The 18,856-nt window shown below is 37.2% G+C and overlaps 1 protein-coding gene, 1 long non-coding RNA gene and 1 pseudogene across 3 annotated transcripts; 2 read left to right on the forward strand and 1 right to left on the reverse strand.

Annotated features, from left to right (window-relative positions):
* The first annotated feature begins 3,190 nt into the window (after positions 1–3,190).
* LOC106311902 (F-box/LRR-repeat protein 16) lies at positions 3,191–4,960 on the forward strand. The gene has a single exon (XM_013749233.1). The coding sequence runs from the start codon at positions 3,302–3,304 to the stop codon at positions 4,835–4,837; it is 1,536 nt and encodes a 511-aa protein (XP_013604687.1). The 5' UTR covers positions 3,191–3,301; the 3' UTR covers positions 4,838–4,960.
* Positions 4,961–5,252: 292 nt separating this feature from the next.
* LOC106298094 lies at positions 5,253–8,155 on the forward strand (annotated as a pseudogene).
* Positions 8,156–9,758: 1,603 nt separating this feature from the next.
* Positions 9,759–11,667, reverse strand: LOC106344457. Of its 2 annotated transcripts, none has more exons than XR_001270176.1 (6): positions 11,238–11,667; positions 11,016–11,138; positions 10,773–10,904; positions 10,583–10,635; positions 10,302–10,496; positions 9,759–10,132 (listed from the first exon to the last, which is right to left on the reverse strand). It is a non-coding gene; the product is annotated as an uncharacterized LOC106344457 (long non-coding RNA). The 2 variants fall into 2 exon arrangements; XR_001270175.1 differs by having other exon boundaries at positions 10,285–10,496.
* Between the last annotated feature and the right edge of the window lie 7,189 nt (positions 11,668–18,856).

The raw sequence follows: 18,856 nt of genomic DNA on the forward strand, positions 1-18,856 counted from the left end.
TCCAAAAAGCATTATTGTTTGGTTTGGTTTCATAATATATAAATTTTAAAAAGTCATGTTGTCAAAGTTATCATTTATTAGAAAAATTCCAAATGTTCATAAAAAATATAATGTCAAAGAATAACAAAATAAATAGAAACATATCTACCATCACATAAATAATCAATCTAAAACCAAACCAAAGCTCCAAGGTGTGAAAATAAAATAATGAAAGACAAAACACAAGCACATGAAATAAAAGTTTTTTTTAACTCTCTCATTGTTGGTGACATTGTCCATCAAAAGTAATGCCTCCTCATCTGGAGCCAGGGATTCAAATACGAATATTAAAATCACGGATCCGACAGTTCCTGATCCAGAAACATTAAAATTCCCAGATATATGGATCTGTCTCACCCCTAGTTCGATCTCATGTATAAAAACATTAACTCAACCAAAAATAAAGGAAAGATATCTGAATCTTTGTTTTGTGATTAATACTTGAGTTTTTAGTAATAAAACCATCAACTAAAGATGGATCGTAAAACAACCTCTCGACTAAAAATTTGAGAAAAAGAAACCTTCAATTTTATAATTTCGTTAACGTCAGTCACCCAACTTCCAGAAAGATTTCACACATGTCTGGCCACATTTTTTTTCTTTGGGCAAGTCTGGCCACATATACTCATAAATTTCTTCTTCCTTTTATGAAATTATGTTTATATTTTTATCCCATGATAAATAAAGTTTGACATTTCATGTTTGCTCTTCGAGTTTTCCGTTATGTAGTATTTGAACCAAAACTATTGGAACTAGAGTAAAGATCAAACAATATCGATAATTAGATTTTCTGACCTATTACTGAATAATGATGCCTTACAATGTCTTTTCTTGTAGGTTATAGTTTTAACTAGGCCAGTTCAATATGGATTTTGGTCCTGCTTATGTTTGTTTTGTTTTTGGTTTTTTTTTTTTGGTATTTCAGTTTATAAAAATTAGCTACCATATTGAAACCATAACTAATTTAGTTTGGTTCAATTCATATATTACCTATTTTTTCGTTTATTCGGTTTTATACCAATTTTTTTTTTTGTTTGGTTTGGTTTCATATTATATGAATTTTAAAGAATCATGTTGTCAAAGCTATCATTTATAAGAAAATTCCCAGATGTTCATAAAAATTAGAATGTCAAAGAATAACAAAATAAATAGAAATATATCTACCATCAAATAAAATAATCAATCTAAAACCAAAACCAAAGCTCAAAAGTGTGAAAATAAAAAAATGAAAAACAAAACATAAGCATGAAATAAAAAGTTTTTTCAACTCTCCCATAGTTGGTGACATTGTCCATCAAGATCATGCTTGTCCATCAAGGTCATGCCTCCTCCGACCAAACTTCGGAGAAATTTAGTTCGTTTATAGATGAGAAAAAAATATCAATAAATCCAATACTTGTAAATATTATAATTCAATGCTTGCAAACTAAAATATGAATTACCTTCTACTAGAGTCCATGAACTATTATAAGTTAATTTGTTATATAAGTCATAAGAAAACTAACTTATATAACAAATCAATTATCATGTATCGTGTTATAATGTATATATTGATATGTTTGATTTTGATCGGGTTTGTTCAGTTTATTCGGTTTGATCGGTTATAAACCTAACCATATCCAAATCCTATGGTTTTTATAAATCATATCCATTCGGTCTATATGGTATATACCAAAACCAAACCATATGTTTATTTAGGTTCGGTTTGGTATTACCATATTGAACATGCGTGATTTAAAGTCAAAAGAGCCCTAAGATGAATCAATGTATGAGGTGCTAGGATCTACGTTTTTTTGGGGTATATAGCACATGGACGGGAAAACAGCTTATTTATGCCCGAACTAGGGGTCGCTGAGAAAATACATACCCCAACTTTTACTGCATGTCAAAACATACCTTCACTAATCAAAAACTTGAAATTTATACCTGAACTAGGGGTCGATAAAAAAATACATATCCCAACTCTTATTGCATGCCAAAACATACCTTAACTAATCAAAAATTTGAAATTCTATACTATTATTTTCGGAATAATTTTTTGCAACGGAACTCTCACGTTAAAAATTAGAGTGGCTAAAGTCTATGTTACCCTTAATGAATTTTTATATATATTTTATAATATAATAAAATGAATTTTATATTAAAAATCTTATATATTTTTAAAAAAAATAATTATGATGATTTTTATATATTATGTTGTTATCTTAAAATAATATTTGACTATTATAAAAGTAAAAAAATTAACAGAAGTGATTTTTTACAATATTATATTTTTTTTAAAAAAATAAGATAATTCTTATATATTGTGTTGTTATCTTGAAATAATATTTTACTATTATGAAAGTTAAATTTTAAGATAAAAATAATATCTAACTAAATATTAATGAAGCAATATATTTGTATAAGGATATTTTCTAAGAAGTGATTTTAAGATATATTTGTATAAGTAAATATTATAAGTAAATAATATTTAGTAAATATTATAAGTAAATAATATTTACATCAAGATAACAACACAATATATAAGAATTATCTTATATTTTCTAAAAAATATAATATTGCAAAAAATCACTTCACTTAATTTTTTTGCTTTTATAATGGTAAAATATTATTTTAAGATAACAACACAATATATAAGAATCATCATAATTATTTTTTAAAAAATATATAAGATTTTTAATATAAAATTTGTTTTACGATATAATAGAATATATATAAAAAATTCATTAAGGATAACATAGACTTTAGCCACTCTAATTTTTAACGTGAAAGCTCCGCTGCGAAAAATTTAATCGCAAATAATAGTATAGATTGTGATTAACGTTGACTTTTAAAGACTAGGCATAAATTTCAAATTTTTGATTAGTTATAAGATATGTTTTGGTATGCAATAGGAGTTGAAATATGTATTTTTTTTATCGACTCTTAGTTCAGACATGAATTTCAAATTTTCGATTAGTGAGTATATGTTTTGGCATACAGTAAAAGTTGGGTATGTATTTTCTGTGGCATAGTTCCCTGCATATGGACTCAAATAGTTGAGAGTTCCATCACCAAAAATGTTTGACAGTTGTGATAACATAATTTAGCATAAGAAAGCCCAGTGGGCTGAGATAAGGAATAAATAGGCCTTGAAGAAGGGAGAGAGAGAGGGTTAGTTGGTGGGTGACTTCTTGAAGAAAATCTCGGAAAAGCAACTCGTGACTCGTGACTCAACCCTTTTATCCTCTCCACTGGGTGGCGCTCGCATGCACCACACAAAATGGGTCAAGCTCCGTCTTCTCCGGCGGATTCAACTACACGAGACACCGCTCTATGGCTCTGGCCTCCGGATTTCGTAGATTGCGATATCACGGCAGATCTCCCCGACGACTGCCTCGCTCACATCTTCCAGTTCCTCACCGCTGGAGATCGGAAACGATGCTCTCTAGTATCCAAACGTTGGCTACTCGTCGACGGTCAAAACCGCCACCGATTATCGCTGGCCGCCAAGGCGGAGATCCTCCCTTTCTTGCCTTCCATCTTCACCCGATTCGATTCCGTGACGAAGCTCGCTCTCCGATGCGATCGAAACTCCTTCAGCTTGAGCGACGAAGCTTTCGCCATGGTCTCGACTCGCTGCTCGAATCTGACGCGTGTCAAGCTCCGCGGCTGCCGCGAGATCACGGATCTAGGGATGGAGTCGTTCGCGAGAAATTGCAAGAGCCTGAAGAAGCTCTCGTGCGGCTCTTGTGATTTTGGAGCGAGAGGGTTGAACGCTGTGCTGGAGCATTGCAAGGTTCTTGAGGAGTTGTCTGTGAAGAGGATACGAGGGATCCACGAAACGGCGGAGGCGGTTAAGCTCCACTCATCGTCTTCGCTGAGATCTATCTGCTTGAAGGAGCTTGTTAACGGTCAGGTGTTCGAGTCTTTAGTTGCGTCAAGAACGTTAAAGAAGCTGAGAATCATTCGTTGTTTAGGTAATTGGGATAAAGTTCTTCAAGTTAACGGCGATGGTAACAGTTCTTTGACTGAGATTCACTTGGAAAGGCTCCAAGTTAGTGACTTTGGGCTCTCTGCGATATCGAAATGTCGAAAGTTGGAGACTTTGCACATTGTGAAGACACCCGAATGCTCGAATTCAGGTCTGGTTTGTGTTGTGGAGAGATGTAGATTGCTTAGGAAGCTTCACATTGATGGGTGGAGGACTAAGAGGATCGGTGATGAAGGTCTGATGGCTTTATCTATACACTGCTTGTTATTGCAAGAGCTTGTGCTTATTGGTGTTGACGCCACGCATACCAGCTTGTCCCCTATTGCTTCGAACTGTAAGAAGCTGGAACGGTTAGCTCTTTGTGGGAGTGGTGCGATTGGAGATGTAGAGATGGCTTGCATTGCGGAGAAGTGTGTGGCGCTGAGGAAGTTCTGCATCAAGGGGTGTCCGATTACGGATGTTGGGATCAAGGCGCTTGCTTTGGGCTGCCCTAATCTGGTGAAACTGAAGGTGAAGAAGTGTATAGTTGTTACAGGGGATGTCAGGGAGTGGCTGCGTGAACGGCGGAGGACGTTGGTGGTGAGTATGGATGGAGATGAGACCAAAGGTCCGGTCATGGTAAGTGAGCATGGCGGTAGAGGTCTTGAGACGGTGGTTGAGGAGGTGCTGACGCCCGTTGCTGATGGCGGTGGGGATGCAGAGCTTGCAGGTGCTGGTGGTGGTGGTAGGTTAGCTATGTTGAAGACGAAGTTACTTGCAAGTAAGAACTTTGTGGCTTTCACACTAAGGAGATGGTTGCAAAGTGAAGCTACTGGTTCTACTTGATTCCGCTTCTGTATTACCTCTTGTTTATTTGTATGATCTTAACAATTCATTATCAATATTTCATGTGATCATGTATGTTATTATTATTAACTAGTACTACCAATCATATCTTCTTTTTTTTTTTTTTTCACTTATTAAAAGCTTTAAACTGCAGAGAGAAATGTATGATATGATCAACGTGTCTGATAAGTGTGGTATAACCTGAAATTTCAAGCTCAGTTGCTTTATTAGTCATCTTCAAAGGAGAAAACCGACGTGTCTGCATATCACTTTGTCTCTGAAGTCGGTGTGTATTTTACCCAACTGCGTCGGTAAACCACCGAAAGTTAGCAAGATTTGTCGATATAGAAGACATGGACTACTGTTAGGTACTGTCGGGTTGGGGCCAAGTTTACAGAAAGGCGAATGGCTTTGTCTCTCCCTCATGGAACCAAAAAAGATTGCCGATGAATAAAGATTCAGTAATCTCTATTATTATATTCGATAAATTGCAAATTCATTAGAAGATTAGTATTTTCATGTGTTTTTGTTGTTTGCTAACAAGTTGTTCCAATTTTTTTTGGATAATCATATCGAAACAGAGATCATTACAAAATCTGTTTACCTCGTTTGTATATGAAAACAAAACCCCATTTCGGTATTAGGTTCTAGTTTTTTGTTTGATCTGATATTTACAAAAAAATTTCATGCTTTAAAAAAGGATTTAAAAAAAAATATTGAAAAGAAAAAGAAGATTTGTTGATCAGAAAAGAAGAAGATTTATTTGGAGTTTTACGATTCCAAAAAATTGTGAAATTGGAACACATTATTTGACTTTTAACTCCAAAATTAAACAACTCTTAAAATAACATCATTTACGAAGCATTTTTGGAAAGTTTTCGAGATTATGTAGTTGTTGGAAGTTAAAACGTTTGAAAATTTCTTTAATGTTCTTTAAAAACCCCAACAGTCCTAGGCCAAAATCACTACATTTCACAACTTATTCGACGGCACATATGGATCATAATCTAGCCACCGCCGAGAATAATATTTTCTTTTTTTCTTTGAATATGTTTTGTTAATTTCGAGATTTCTTCCGTTGTCAGGGTACGTTACATTCTATGTATCTTACGTTATATGCTCGATAACATTTTTCGACTAGGTGCTGGAAGAGCTGGTGAAGCAAGTGCATCTTCGAGGTCTACGAGGAGAACACGGAGGATGGATTGATTTTTTAGCTTTTTGCAACCAAAGAGCTTTAACACCATCTAGCATTTCCATGGTTTCCCGTGACGTGTTGGTCGCTTTTCTCACAACCTTCAAGAAGAAAGAAGATTTGAAGGTTTTGTTATTGTAATTATAAACTACCTAATGCTTGCTAATTACTAGAGTGTTGGTTCTAATTCTAAACCAATTCATTTTTTTCTTTAGGCTCTGCAATGTCGTGCCAATAGTCTTCTATTTGAAAAGTTGAAGCAGGTGACTACTGAAAATAACACTCCTGAGCAGGTGAGTGTTAGCTGTCTAACAAAGAAAACATGTTTTAACGATGCGTATATATATATATTGGTAGTAGTATGTGTTTGAATTTATCTTTTGGACTGTACAGATGCTTATTCGACTGACCATGAATCATCCAGAATTCTCATCAGACTATTCTTTCCCATCACTCTCCAATGTTTGTTTCATTTCTTTGGATCATTGTCTCTTTATGTTTAACGTGTTGAAGTTTCTTGTTTAGACTGTTTCTTAAGAATTGCTAAAAGCAGGACTGGCTTGTATCCGATATTGGAATGAAGTCGTCGACTGTGATGAAATCAACCGACATGATAGCTGTCGATTGCGAGATGGTTCTTCGTGAAGATGGGACTGAAGGTCTGGTTAGAGTCGGCGCTGTAGACCGTCATGGAAAGGTATTTGTTGGTTTCTTGTTTTTTTTTTGTAATCTTGGTTCAGTTGATTAAATGTTTATTGCTTTAGGTGATTCTTGACAAATTTGTGAAACCGGCCAAACCTATTGTTGACTATAGGACAGCCATTACAGGACTTACTGCACATGACATCGAAAAAGCAACTCTCACTGTGGTAGATATTCAGGTATACATTGTTGTATCTATAAATGATATTTTCTCCTATTTTATGAAAATTCTTAATTTAATTGTGCAGAGAGAACTTCAGCACTATCTCTCTGATGGTGCTTTTTGGTTGGTCACAGTCTGAACAAAGACATGAATGGTAAGTAAAAATGGCATTCTAAGAGTGAGTAATATACTATTTTTAATATATAATTGTTCTAAATTATTGGTATATATTGGCTTACAGTGTTGAAGATAGATCATCCTAAAGTAATGGATACAGCACTTGTGTTCAAATTTTCAAATGCTAGAAATTCAAGAAAACCTTCACTTAATGACCTTTACAAGGTACCCTCTATAATGGTTATGTTACTACTATTGAAGTAATTTACTAGAAAAAGACATTCTCGTATTTCTGATTTTTTTTATTTTACAAGCGATTTTTTGTAAGGAAGTTCGAAAGGAAGGTGTTTCTCATAATTGTGTACACGACGCTGCAGCTTCAATGAATATTGCACTTGCTTTTATAAAGAAACCATTTGACACAACAGTTACCCCATCAAAAGAGGTTTTTATAATAGATTTATTTACAAACAAACTATAATTTATCATTTACTGATGGCTTATTTCTATAGATGCTGGAGGCTGAGAAATCAAGACTCTTCATTCATAGAATCCCTTCCTATGTGCCATCTGAAAAATTGAACCTTGTTCTCGCTGGAGAATTTCATTCTACAAAGTTTAAACTTGATGTTAAGGTGATAATCAAAAGCATATGAATATGTTTATTTTAAAGTTTTTTTCTTTCTAAAGTTCCTTCACACTGAATTCTTTTCTGATTTTTTTTTGATAGCCGGCAAAAACACAGGGAGGTAACTATTGTGCTCTTGTTGTTTTCGATAGTTCCAAAGAAGCTGATCAAGCATTCGAAAACGTTAATGGATACAAAGAGAGGGTACTTTAGAATATCTTTATTCGTATTGACTGTAAACTTTGTTTGAAGATATGATGAGTTTGATGAAATGTGATTTTTTTTTTGTTTTTCAGGATTCATTTGGTTTGCCACAAAAACTGTCTAGCTTAAAGCTGAATTCGGGATTAAGTGCAAGTTGTTATGTCCGCAAAATGGTTTAAGATGAATGATGCAACCTTGGAGTATTCTACTATTATAATGACTAGGGCATAGCCTCCACGCAAGCGCGGGGCTGAGAATATTGTTGATGTATTGGATAATCTTGTGTACAGAATGTTGTGTTTTCACTTATACACGCAGTGGCGGATCCAGTCCTAATTTTAAGTGGGATCAATATGGTTCTTAAATAAAAAATAAATGTTAAAGAGGGGTCAAGATGGAATCAAACCTAAATTTTTGTGGGTTCAATGGGTGAATATTACCACTGAGCATTGAGCTACTGAATTTATACAAAATTTAAGCACAAATTTAAAGTTTTTATCAAATTTTTGTGGGTGTCATTTGACACCACTCCTTCTTTGGGTGGATCCGCCGCTGAAACACACGCTACCATGTCTACAAAGCAATTTCTGTTTTGTGGTATTGCATTCAAATTTAAACTTAAAGAATTTTCTCTACCCTATATACGTATATTATGACAATAAATCACTAACAAAATCGCAACATTCCATTATATTGGTACCATGTTCAGATGCTGGTCACAGATTCAACAGACTCAGCTGTCTTCGTTGCGTTTAGCGGGAATAACACAGGTAGCAAAAAATTTGGTGTAATCTTTTCCTTTTTGCACCCTTGTTACATCTATAAATTTTATAATTCTCAAATCAAATCCGTAATTTAGAAAACAGAATGAATCTGTAAGTTTTGGACTTTGAGTTTTTCGTGCTTTTTAAATAACAGATAAGCTTAATCATCAGGTTCAAAATATCTAAGAATGTCAACTCGTAATTAACGATAAAAATACTTATCTAGATTTACTCAAGTCTGATTCTAAAACAATCCATAAATCCCTTGAAAACCTCATAACTTTAAACCTAAATTTAGAAAATCAAAGCATTGCAATATATAAGATTTAGTCGTATTAGAGTCTAATCCTAAATCCATATTTTTTTGTTTGTTTGAAAAGAAGCTTTATATGGTTACAAGAGGAAAGGAAAACTTTATACAGTTTCACTCAGTATTTATGAGAAAAGTTGGAGGATATGCAGCCCAACACATCATTGAACAATTTTTTTATTTTTTTTTATCATTGAACAATTTAGAACACTGGTTACTCATATTTTTCTTTTTAAGAGTATAAGATTTTAAGAATTTAGAATTAGGCTGTGCCCTTTCCACTCAGGCTCAGTGTTCGAAACAGCTTGGTACCAACATTGAGCCATACATTCATAAAAAGCAAGGTAATAATAATTACCTTTTAAAATATTAATAAAAGAAGTTTCAAGTAGAAAAATTAATATAATCTTGTATTTTCAAAATTGTATACAATTAGCACACGCACAAACCGTTAGTAGATTAGATGACATACAAAATGACTTAGAGATCAAATATATCATATGATTGTAGATGCAACAATTTACTCCTTATTTTAAGCAAGAACCAACTACGACAAAATTTATGTATGATGTGTATCTCTTTATTTCCTTTTTAAAAGTACATCCTAAAAAAGAATTGAAAAGAAATAATATTTACATTTGCAAATGACTTGTTATACACATACATAAAATGATAAAACTGTGTTTGCAGAGACAAAGTCCAAGACTTTTTACGTAGTGAGAAAAAGAAGAGAGTAGAAAGATTCCTAACTACTCTTTGAAAAAAAATAAAATTTCTTTCAAGTGTCAATCTTTATCGACTTGTGAACACGCTCTTGTTCTTTTGTAACTGAAGCAAAGAAAGTAAACTTTGTTTGTCGTTATCTACCATAACACATGAATCTGCAGGTAAAAGCAATCTCAAGGTGAAGCTTTCTACTTGCTTGACTCTTAATTTCACAATTTTGTTTTTCCTCATTCTAGAAACTAAACATGAATGTAAAAAAAAAAAAAACCTGAATACCACAGTTCAACTGCAATCCATAACATTGACTGAGACAGAACCTTAAGCAAAGACAACTAACGGTTTAGATCGCACCATATGTTCTTTCACTTGGTCTATGTGTTGGTGCTTGAGTAGAAGACGTGGAAGCTCGGTCCCATGAGACTTCATTGGCAAAGGCCTTGTTGATCTCTTCGGTTCTCTTGAGTAGCTTTGTCCACTTCCACTCACCTGTTTACAAAGACCATATCCAGTACATTACCTATAAATTGGCTCCTGTGGATTTATAAACTATACTAAAGACCAACAGTGAGGTTTCATAAATGAATACTTATAGAATCCATTATATAAAAGATGAGACTGGTAATGAAAAAGAGAAATACCGAAAAAAAAACGTAACTTCATGGGGGATTCATGCTTTTGGCGGAAGAGTTCCAGCAAGCCATCCTCAGATGCTACCAGGGTTTTGTCTTTTGCCATTCATATTGGCGGTGGCTTGTTCAGACACAACGGCTCTCTGACGGTGGAGGAATTCCAGTTTCTTTTCAAGTGTTTCCATTGTCTTAATCTTTTGTCTTACCTCTGCATCCTCAACCTGTGAGCACATCGATAATGTTCAGATATCAAACAGGAACTTACACTACGCTTTCAAAATGGAAAGAGAAGTAATATCCTACATACCTCTAATTTGAAACACCTCGACTATTCTGCTGCAACTCCGCAGACTGAAGTTCCTATTACAAAAAATGGTTGCTATGACAAAACAATCTCTGAAGAAATTCTCTCAAACACATGTCTCCTGCTTTCTAGTCGCTTATAATGGTACACTGAATTAGAATCAATTTGAAAGGCAATAGTATTATTTATTCACCTTGTATAACTCAGTGTTTCTCGTAACAGTCTCTGTTAACTCTTCCTTCAAAGTTTATATCTTCTCCATGCCTCTAGATCCTCCTTACTCGGATTTGAGGGATGTGATTACACGCTCCTTTTTTCCTTCAACCTATGGATTTATATACAACATACAAAGGAGAAAAAAAATATATGAATTTCATGTGATTACTTTGTTATTCACACGGTTGAAGGAGGGAGAATTCAGCTAGAAGATACCAACCTTAGTAGTATGTGATGCGCCCAGTTATCTCAAAACACAATAAAAACGCAGTTCCACACATTGATGAACTGAACCTTCATGATATCTACGACCAGCGGGGATGAAGCCGTGGATCTCCGAATTCTGCATATTCAGTCAGATGAGATATTTAAATGAAGAGTTAGATAGGCGATTATAAACAGATCTGGAAGAGAGGTTGCAATTGATCGAAGAAGTCTTTACCGTGTCATCAAGGAAGAGAAGCTGATTCCCATGAACTCGTCATTTTTTTGATGTTCCGAGAATCCCGAAAATGGAGAGAACCGAAAGTTGAGTGGCAGACGGCGGCTTTGGCAACTGGAGCAGCGGATGAAATCATTTTAAGAAGGTGTAATACAGTTTTATTGGAGGACGAATTGTTGAGAGAATGAGGGCCGTAGGGTTCCTCTCGTAAGATAACGTATATATAAGGCGGAATGGAGGAGGTGTAGCGAACGTGGTCTGCCATTGATTGGGAGACGTAGAGGTTGATAACGGAGATTGTGATTCCGTTATAAAGATCCGTTCCGAGAAACACCAAATCGAAGCTCAAGTACAAAAGATCCCGACGATAGAACGATCTTTCCCACAATGAACTATGTAACGAATTACAGAATTGTATCAAGATTTGAGAAATTACAACTCTATTTTCCTGAATGAATCTAAAAGAAAGAGACCATGACTCTGTTTATACTCGTAACAGAACAAACTGATTCAACTAATCAAAATAAGACGCGTGTCACACTCTGATTAGCTCCTCCTTTCTGTTACGCTGTTAACGACTTCCTCCCTTTCCTCCACTCCTTATTTGACACCTGTCTTTCTTTACATCCTCCGTTTTCCCTGTAACACAACTTCCCTCCTTTGACAACCTTGACCACAAGGTTAGAACTCAAATGCTGGAAACTTCTTCTTCATATCAAACAAATACTCCCACGTCGCTTCCTCCGCTGTTTGGTTAGACCATTGCACCAATACCATCGTAGCTGCTTGGCCTTGGCGTTGAACCATCTTGCGAGCCAAGCAAAACGTAGGTTCCTTGAGCGACACATCATATAAGACCGAAGGCAACTGATTAGATGTAGTGGCATTCCCTACCAAACGCTTCAACTGAGATACATGAAAGACCGGGTGGATTTGAGATGATGTAGGTAGTTGCAACTTATATGCCACTACTCCCACCTTATCCAAGATCTTATAAGGACCATAGTACTTCAGTGCTATCTTTTGAGAAGAGCGTTGAACCACTGATTGTTGCCTGTAAGGTTGAAGCTTCACAAACACCCAATCTCCTAACTCAAAAGATCTCTCACTGCGATGCCTATCAGCCACCTGCTTCATCCTGTGTTGTGCTCGTAGTAAATGAAAGTTAAGAACCATTAACATATCTTCCTTCTCCTGTAAACTCTTAGCCACTACTTGAACTCTAGCTTCTCCCGACAAGTAAGGAAGATGAATTGGTGGAGGTTGACCAAAGACAATCTCATAAGGGGTAGTCTGAGTAGCTGAGTGATAGCTTGTATTATACCAATACTCCGCAAGAGTCAGCCATTTACTCCATAACTGTGGCTTATCATTTGTCATGCATCTCAAATAAGTCTCCAAGCAACGATTTACTACTTCCGTATGACCATCACTCTGCGGATGATAAGCCGTTGATAGGTTTAAGGTGCATCCTTGTAGCTTGAATAACTCCTGCCAAAAGTCACTTGTGAAGATTGCATCTCGATCACTGACTATAGAGCGCGGCATACCATGCAGCTTAAACACATTGTCCAGGAAAGCTTGAGCCACTGAAGCTGCCGAGTAAGGGTGTTTCAAGGCAATGAAATGTGCTGCTTTACTCAAACGATCCACCACCACTAGTATTATTGACCTCCCACCCGAGAGAGGTAAACCATCTATGAAATCCATAGAGATATCCATCCAAACACCTTCAGGTATAGGTAATGGCTGCAATAGACCAGGAGATGCTGCAGTGTCGTATTTACACTGTTGACAAACCATACATGCTCTGATCTAGGCCTGGATATCTTTAGCCATGCCTTTCCAATAGAACAAACTCTTCACTCTCTGAACTGTTACATCCCGTCCTGAATGTCCTGCATGACTAGACCCATGTAACCAATTCAAAATCATCTCTCGGAGTGTTACTTCAGATGGCACCACAATTTTATTCTTCCTCCGCAAAATGTTCTGGTACCAAGATAAATGTTTCTTACTCGTAGGTTTCTTTTTCAACTCCTCAATGATGTCTTTTAACAGCGCATCCTTCTCATATTCTTCTTGTATCCTCTTCAACAAGTCACACTCCACTGCTGTCATTGCCATATGCAATATTTCTGCTCCATCCACTCTAGATAATGCATCTGCCACCACATTATCTTTACCTTGTTTATACTGAATCTCATAGTCGAATTCTAGCAACTTTGCTAACCATTTTTGCTGTATTGAAGTGTTAAGCCATTGCTCTAGTAAATACTTCAAGCTTCTCTGATCAGTCTTGATCACAAAATGATTAGTCAACAAGTAGTGCCTCAATTTTTGTATTGCAAACACAACAGCTAGTAACTCCTTCTCATAGATCGATAAACTCAGTTGCTTGCCTTTCAAATGACGACTTATGAATGCCAATGGATGACCCTCCTGCATCAAAACCGCACCAATGCCTTGATTGCAGGCATCAGTCTCCACCACAAAAGGTTTATCAAATTGAGGAAGGGCTAAAACCGATGCCGAACATAAAGCTTTCTTCAACTGCTCCAATGAAACCTGAGCCTCCTCAGTCCATTTAAAAGCATCCTTCTTTGCAATACAGTCATAGGTCTCGCTATGATGCCAAAATCCTTCACAAAATGCCTATAATAGCCTGCTAGCCCCAAGAACCCTCTCAACTTTTTCAAGGTACTTGGTGTTGGCCATTCAGCGACTGCTTTGATCTTACTTAGATCAGTAGACACTCCTGAAGCTTGTATGAAATGTCCCAAGTACTCCACTCTTGATGTTGCAAACGCACATTTGCTCTGCTTAGCAAACATCTTATGGATTCTCATCAATTCAAAGACTATTCTGAGATGTTTGAGATGATCTTCCATACAAGATTTGTATATGAGAATGTCATCAAACAATATCAGAACAAACTTCCTCAAGCACTCCTTAAACACATCATTCATCCATCCTTGAAATGTTGCAGGTGCGTTTGTTAATCCAAACGGCATGACCAAGTACTCATAATGCCCACTATGCGTTTTAAAAGCCGTTTTATGAACATCCTCCTTCTCCATTCTTAACTGATGGTAACCAGCCCTCAAATCAATCTTTGAGTAAACTGATGATCCTCCAAGCTCATCCATCAAGTCATCAATGAGAGGAATAGGGAATCTATCTTTCACAGTCATGTTGTTCAATATTCTATAGTCTACATAGAGCCTCCAAGTGTTGTCCTTCTTCTTGACCAAGACGACTGGTGACACATAGGGACTGGAACTTGGCTGGACTGTTCCTGCTTGGAGCAATTCTTTAACCATTTTATCCACTTCATTCTTTTGATAAACCGCATACCTATAGGGTCGTTGGTTTACTGGCTCAGCTCCTTCCTTCAAGATTATCTTGTGGTTGTGATTGAGCCTGAAAGGTGGTAACTCTTTCGGTTCTTGAAATATATATGCATACTCTCTTGTTAGCTTCTCAATCCTCTCATCCATATGGCCTTGTGTTGTGTTAACTCCTAACACATTCAACTTCACAGCTGCTCCGTCACATTCTTCATATGCATAAATCATATGTAACTGCATCTCAGACTCTTGCGACTTATGCTTCCTCTTAAACTTCACTTCTCTTACTGATCCTGGTTGAATACTCGTCAGTAATACTTTATGATTTCCCCACTTAAACCTCATCTCCAGCTTCTCAAAATCCCATGTAATAGGTCCAAGCTTTGCCAACCATTGAACTCCCAAAACCATATCGTGACCACCAAGCGGAATTACCATGAAGTCAGAGGTAAACTGTTGACCTTGAAACTCCCATTGGAGGTTCTCAATCTTTCCAGACACTGTAATTCTATTGCCATCAGCTACTGCAACTTTTGTCTTCCCTGCTTCTTTGATTTTACATCCCAATATCTCTGCAATCTTAGGATCAATGAAGTTATGTGTTGATCCTGAGTCAATCAATACGTATATCGTCTTCTTCCCATGATATCCCCTCACTTTCATTGTAGTATAATCAGTAATACCAGATATCGCATTGATTGAGATCCTAGCTTGATCCTTCGCTTCATATTGTTCCTCCTCTTCTTCATAATCCAACGCCTCATGAAAAATATCTTCTTCCTCACACTCCATTGCATACAATTGAGTCTTTTTATGTTTTAAGTAATGATCAGGAGTAAACTTCTCATCACAGTAATAGCATAACCCTTTAGCTCTCCTCTCGCTCATCTCCGCTTGAGATAAGAATGGTTTCATCTTACCATTCGTTTCTCTCTGCTTTGACACCTCCTCCTTGTTCTTACTTCCTTCTTCCTTCTTACTCCCTAGTATTTCCTTCTGTTGATTCTACGGAGGCTTATGTTGGCTCCAATTACTCTTCGTTTCTCTCCTCGGATGTGCCCTTTCGTACAATCTACCCAGTACTAAACACTCTCGAGTTGAAGTTGGATGAAACATTCTGACATGCATCTGAGTATCCAATCTCAACCCTGCCAAATAAGCACTCAATAGGTATTCCTCTGACATACGAAGCCTTGCTCTGATCAACTCAAACTCAGCATGATACTCCGCAATCCCTTCTGTCTCCTTCAATTTCTTCAACTCCGCAATAGGATCATCCAAGACTTCTTCAAATCTTTCTTTAAGTCTATTCCTGTAACCTCTCCAATTGCGTAATATCAAAGCTCCCTCATCTTCTTGTACTATGCCATGCGTAAGCTTCACCATCAAAATGCATCGACTTAAGACTGACTTTAGCCTCCTCCGAAGTATCATCAATCACAAAGAACTGCTCAACCTTCGGAAACCACTCTTTGACCTTAGTACCGTCGAATCTATGAAAGTCGATCTTCCCCAATCTCGTCATACCATTATTGTGACGATGAAATCCATGTTGATTGAATCACGGAACGTTGTTCTCCGCACCGGAATTCATTTCGTCATGAACTGGTATTGTAGCACTCGTCGACGCGTTTATCGTATTACGATTCATCATCATTTCGAACGCTTCCACCTTCTCCTTCACACGCTCTCCTATCTGAGACGTTTTCTCGTTCTGTAACTCTATCGCCTTCTCAATCGCTTCAAATCGTGACGTCGTAGCTCCATCCATCTTATGCACCGCCATCGTGTTCTTCAATAGAGCTTGTGCTCTTGTTTCCACCATTGTTTCCGATCACTAACGCCGCGTAATCCGAGGATGCGACGGCTCTGATACCACTGATAACGGAGATTGTGATTCCGTTATAAAGATCGATTCGCCGTTCCGAGAAACACCAAATCGAAGCTCAAGTACAAAAGATCCTGAAGATAGAACGATCTTTCCCACAATGAACTATGAAACGAATTACAGAAATGTATCAAGATTTGAGAAATTACAACTCTATTTTTTGAATGAATCTAAAAGAAAGAGACGACGACTCTGTTTATACTCGTAACAAAACAAACAGACTCGACTAATCAAAATAAGACGCGTGTCACACTCTGATTAGCTCCTCCTTTCTGTTAAGCGGTTAACGACTTCCTCCCTTTCCTCCACTCCTTATTTGACACCTGTCTTTCTCTACATCCTCTGTTTTCCCTGCAACAGAGGTAAAGAATTATAAAACGATTCATGGAATCAGAAACAAACAATCTGCGCTTCTCTCTATGAATCAGCCAAACCCTTGTGGGAACCGAAATTCGCACTGTCGATTTCCGTTTAAATTAGGAAAGTTAGGAAAACCCTAATTTCCCAGAGGTCCCGGATATCTGTTAAACCACACGCCAAGCAATCAGAACACACAATTAAAGAAGAAAAGAAATAAGAAATCGTAAAAGAGAGCAAAAAGATTTTTATTCCGAATTCGCGTATGAGCGTTACAACAAGGTAGAAGCCTTGGCTATGAGAGCTGTCGGCGAGATTCCTAGTTCTAAAACCCTAAGACGGCAAAAACCTAATTGAGTCGCAGCTCGAATAACAAAAACGGAAAATTGCCTAAAATTGCTCTAAGTGCTAAGTTTGCTGTGAATGAAAAAAGTCTCTCCCCATGCCTCTCGCGTAGGACTTCTTATATACTGGCTCCTAGGTCGGTTTACGCTTTTCCTCTTCTGCCCTTAAGTCGTCATTGCATAAAAATGGAGATATTCCATTTTTTCCGATCTTCGTAATTATTTTCAAAATTTCGTATTTATCCGCGGAGACTTGACATTTATCTTTCCTTGCGAACTAAGCGTAAACCGTCATGCGGCTTACGGGCTGTTGGCTAAGAAATCGTAAGTTGGGCCTCGAGTCATGTCTTAGGTCCCTTTGGGCCGTCTTCTGACTCGAAGCGTTTATTACGGCTTCTTTCGATAAAGAACGAACTTTTCGTGGTTTTTACCGTAAAGTTTGATCGATGACTTAGAATGGCGGGAAACATGAAATGGGTTCGCTACGGTCTTCGGGAGATAGCATCGACGGGTAGACGAGAATGCATGGACTAATGTCGTATCAACATTTCGGAAGAGGTCGGTCGCTACGTAGCGACCGAGCGGAACGAACGCTTAGCGACCGAGCTTCGGCTTGAGCTCGGTCGCTACGTTGCGACCGAGCTTCGGCTCGAGCTTGGTTGCTACGTTGCGACCGAGCGGAATGAACACTCGGTCACTACGTAGCGACTGGGCTTCGACAATCTGATTATACGAAGGATTTTTTGCGTAAGTAACGGGCGACCGGGTTTTAAAAATTTATTAAATTGACGCGACATATGGAGATGTCAAAATAACGATGTTTCCGCAGATTTTTGAAAAACGTTTTCGCTTTTGTTTTTATTCTTCGGTGAAAGTTTCTCTGAGTCACTCATGGAGTTTGCCCAAAGGTTATTTCACCGAGATCTAGTCGCGAAATGTTTTTGCAGGTTTCTTGAATGAATCAGTTAAACAGCGATAGACTTAGTCGACGAGCGGGGAGGACGTGTTCTCTTTGTCGTATTTTCTGTTACTTTTGTTCTTGATTTTGCTTTGTCGCAAATGTTTTTGATGTTTTTCCGTGAGTCGGGTTGTTCAACGAAAAATGAGAGTGATGCTTTGATGCCTAAAGAATTCTCGTATAATGATTCTTATACGAAACTCATTTTATCAAATCGGAAAAGATCTTTATGACTTCAACAAATCATCGACTTTCATTCTGAAGTTTGGCAGAGGTTTTCTAAACGAATGATTGCGATGATAGATGCTGTATAGTCTTTGAGAATTTTTCCAAGATGGTTTGGATCAGTTCCTATCGTTTAGACGAATCTCAGATTGTCGTTTGCTTTTAGGATGATCTTGATGAGACATCGTATTGTTTGAATATGTTTTTGAAGTATGAGAGTATACGAGTATAGCATACGCACCTACTCCGTCCCTTTTTTCTCGAGGAATAGAATGATCGACAGTCCGAGTCGGTTTGAAGACGACGCTTGGACTGTAATTTGGTTGTTTCCAGGTTGAAGACTTGGAATATGTCGGTTCCGAGAGAATTGCCAGAAACAAATCTGTTTTACGACGACGTTCATGTCTCTAGTTTTTTCTCTCCTTAGGAAGCGAGCTTATATGCGTGGCGATCGTTTCTCGATTTTCGGAGAGTTTAGATCGGTTTGCAAGATCTGG

This window comes from Brassica oleracea, chromosome C1 (genome assembly GCF_000695525.1).
Source record: "Brassica oleracea var. oleracea cultivar TO1000 chromosome C1, BOL, whole genome shotgun sequence".
Taxonomy (NCBI): domain Eukaryota; kingdom Viridiplantae; phylum Streptophyta; class Magnoliopsida; order Brassicales; family Brassicaceae; genus Brassica; species Brassica oleracea.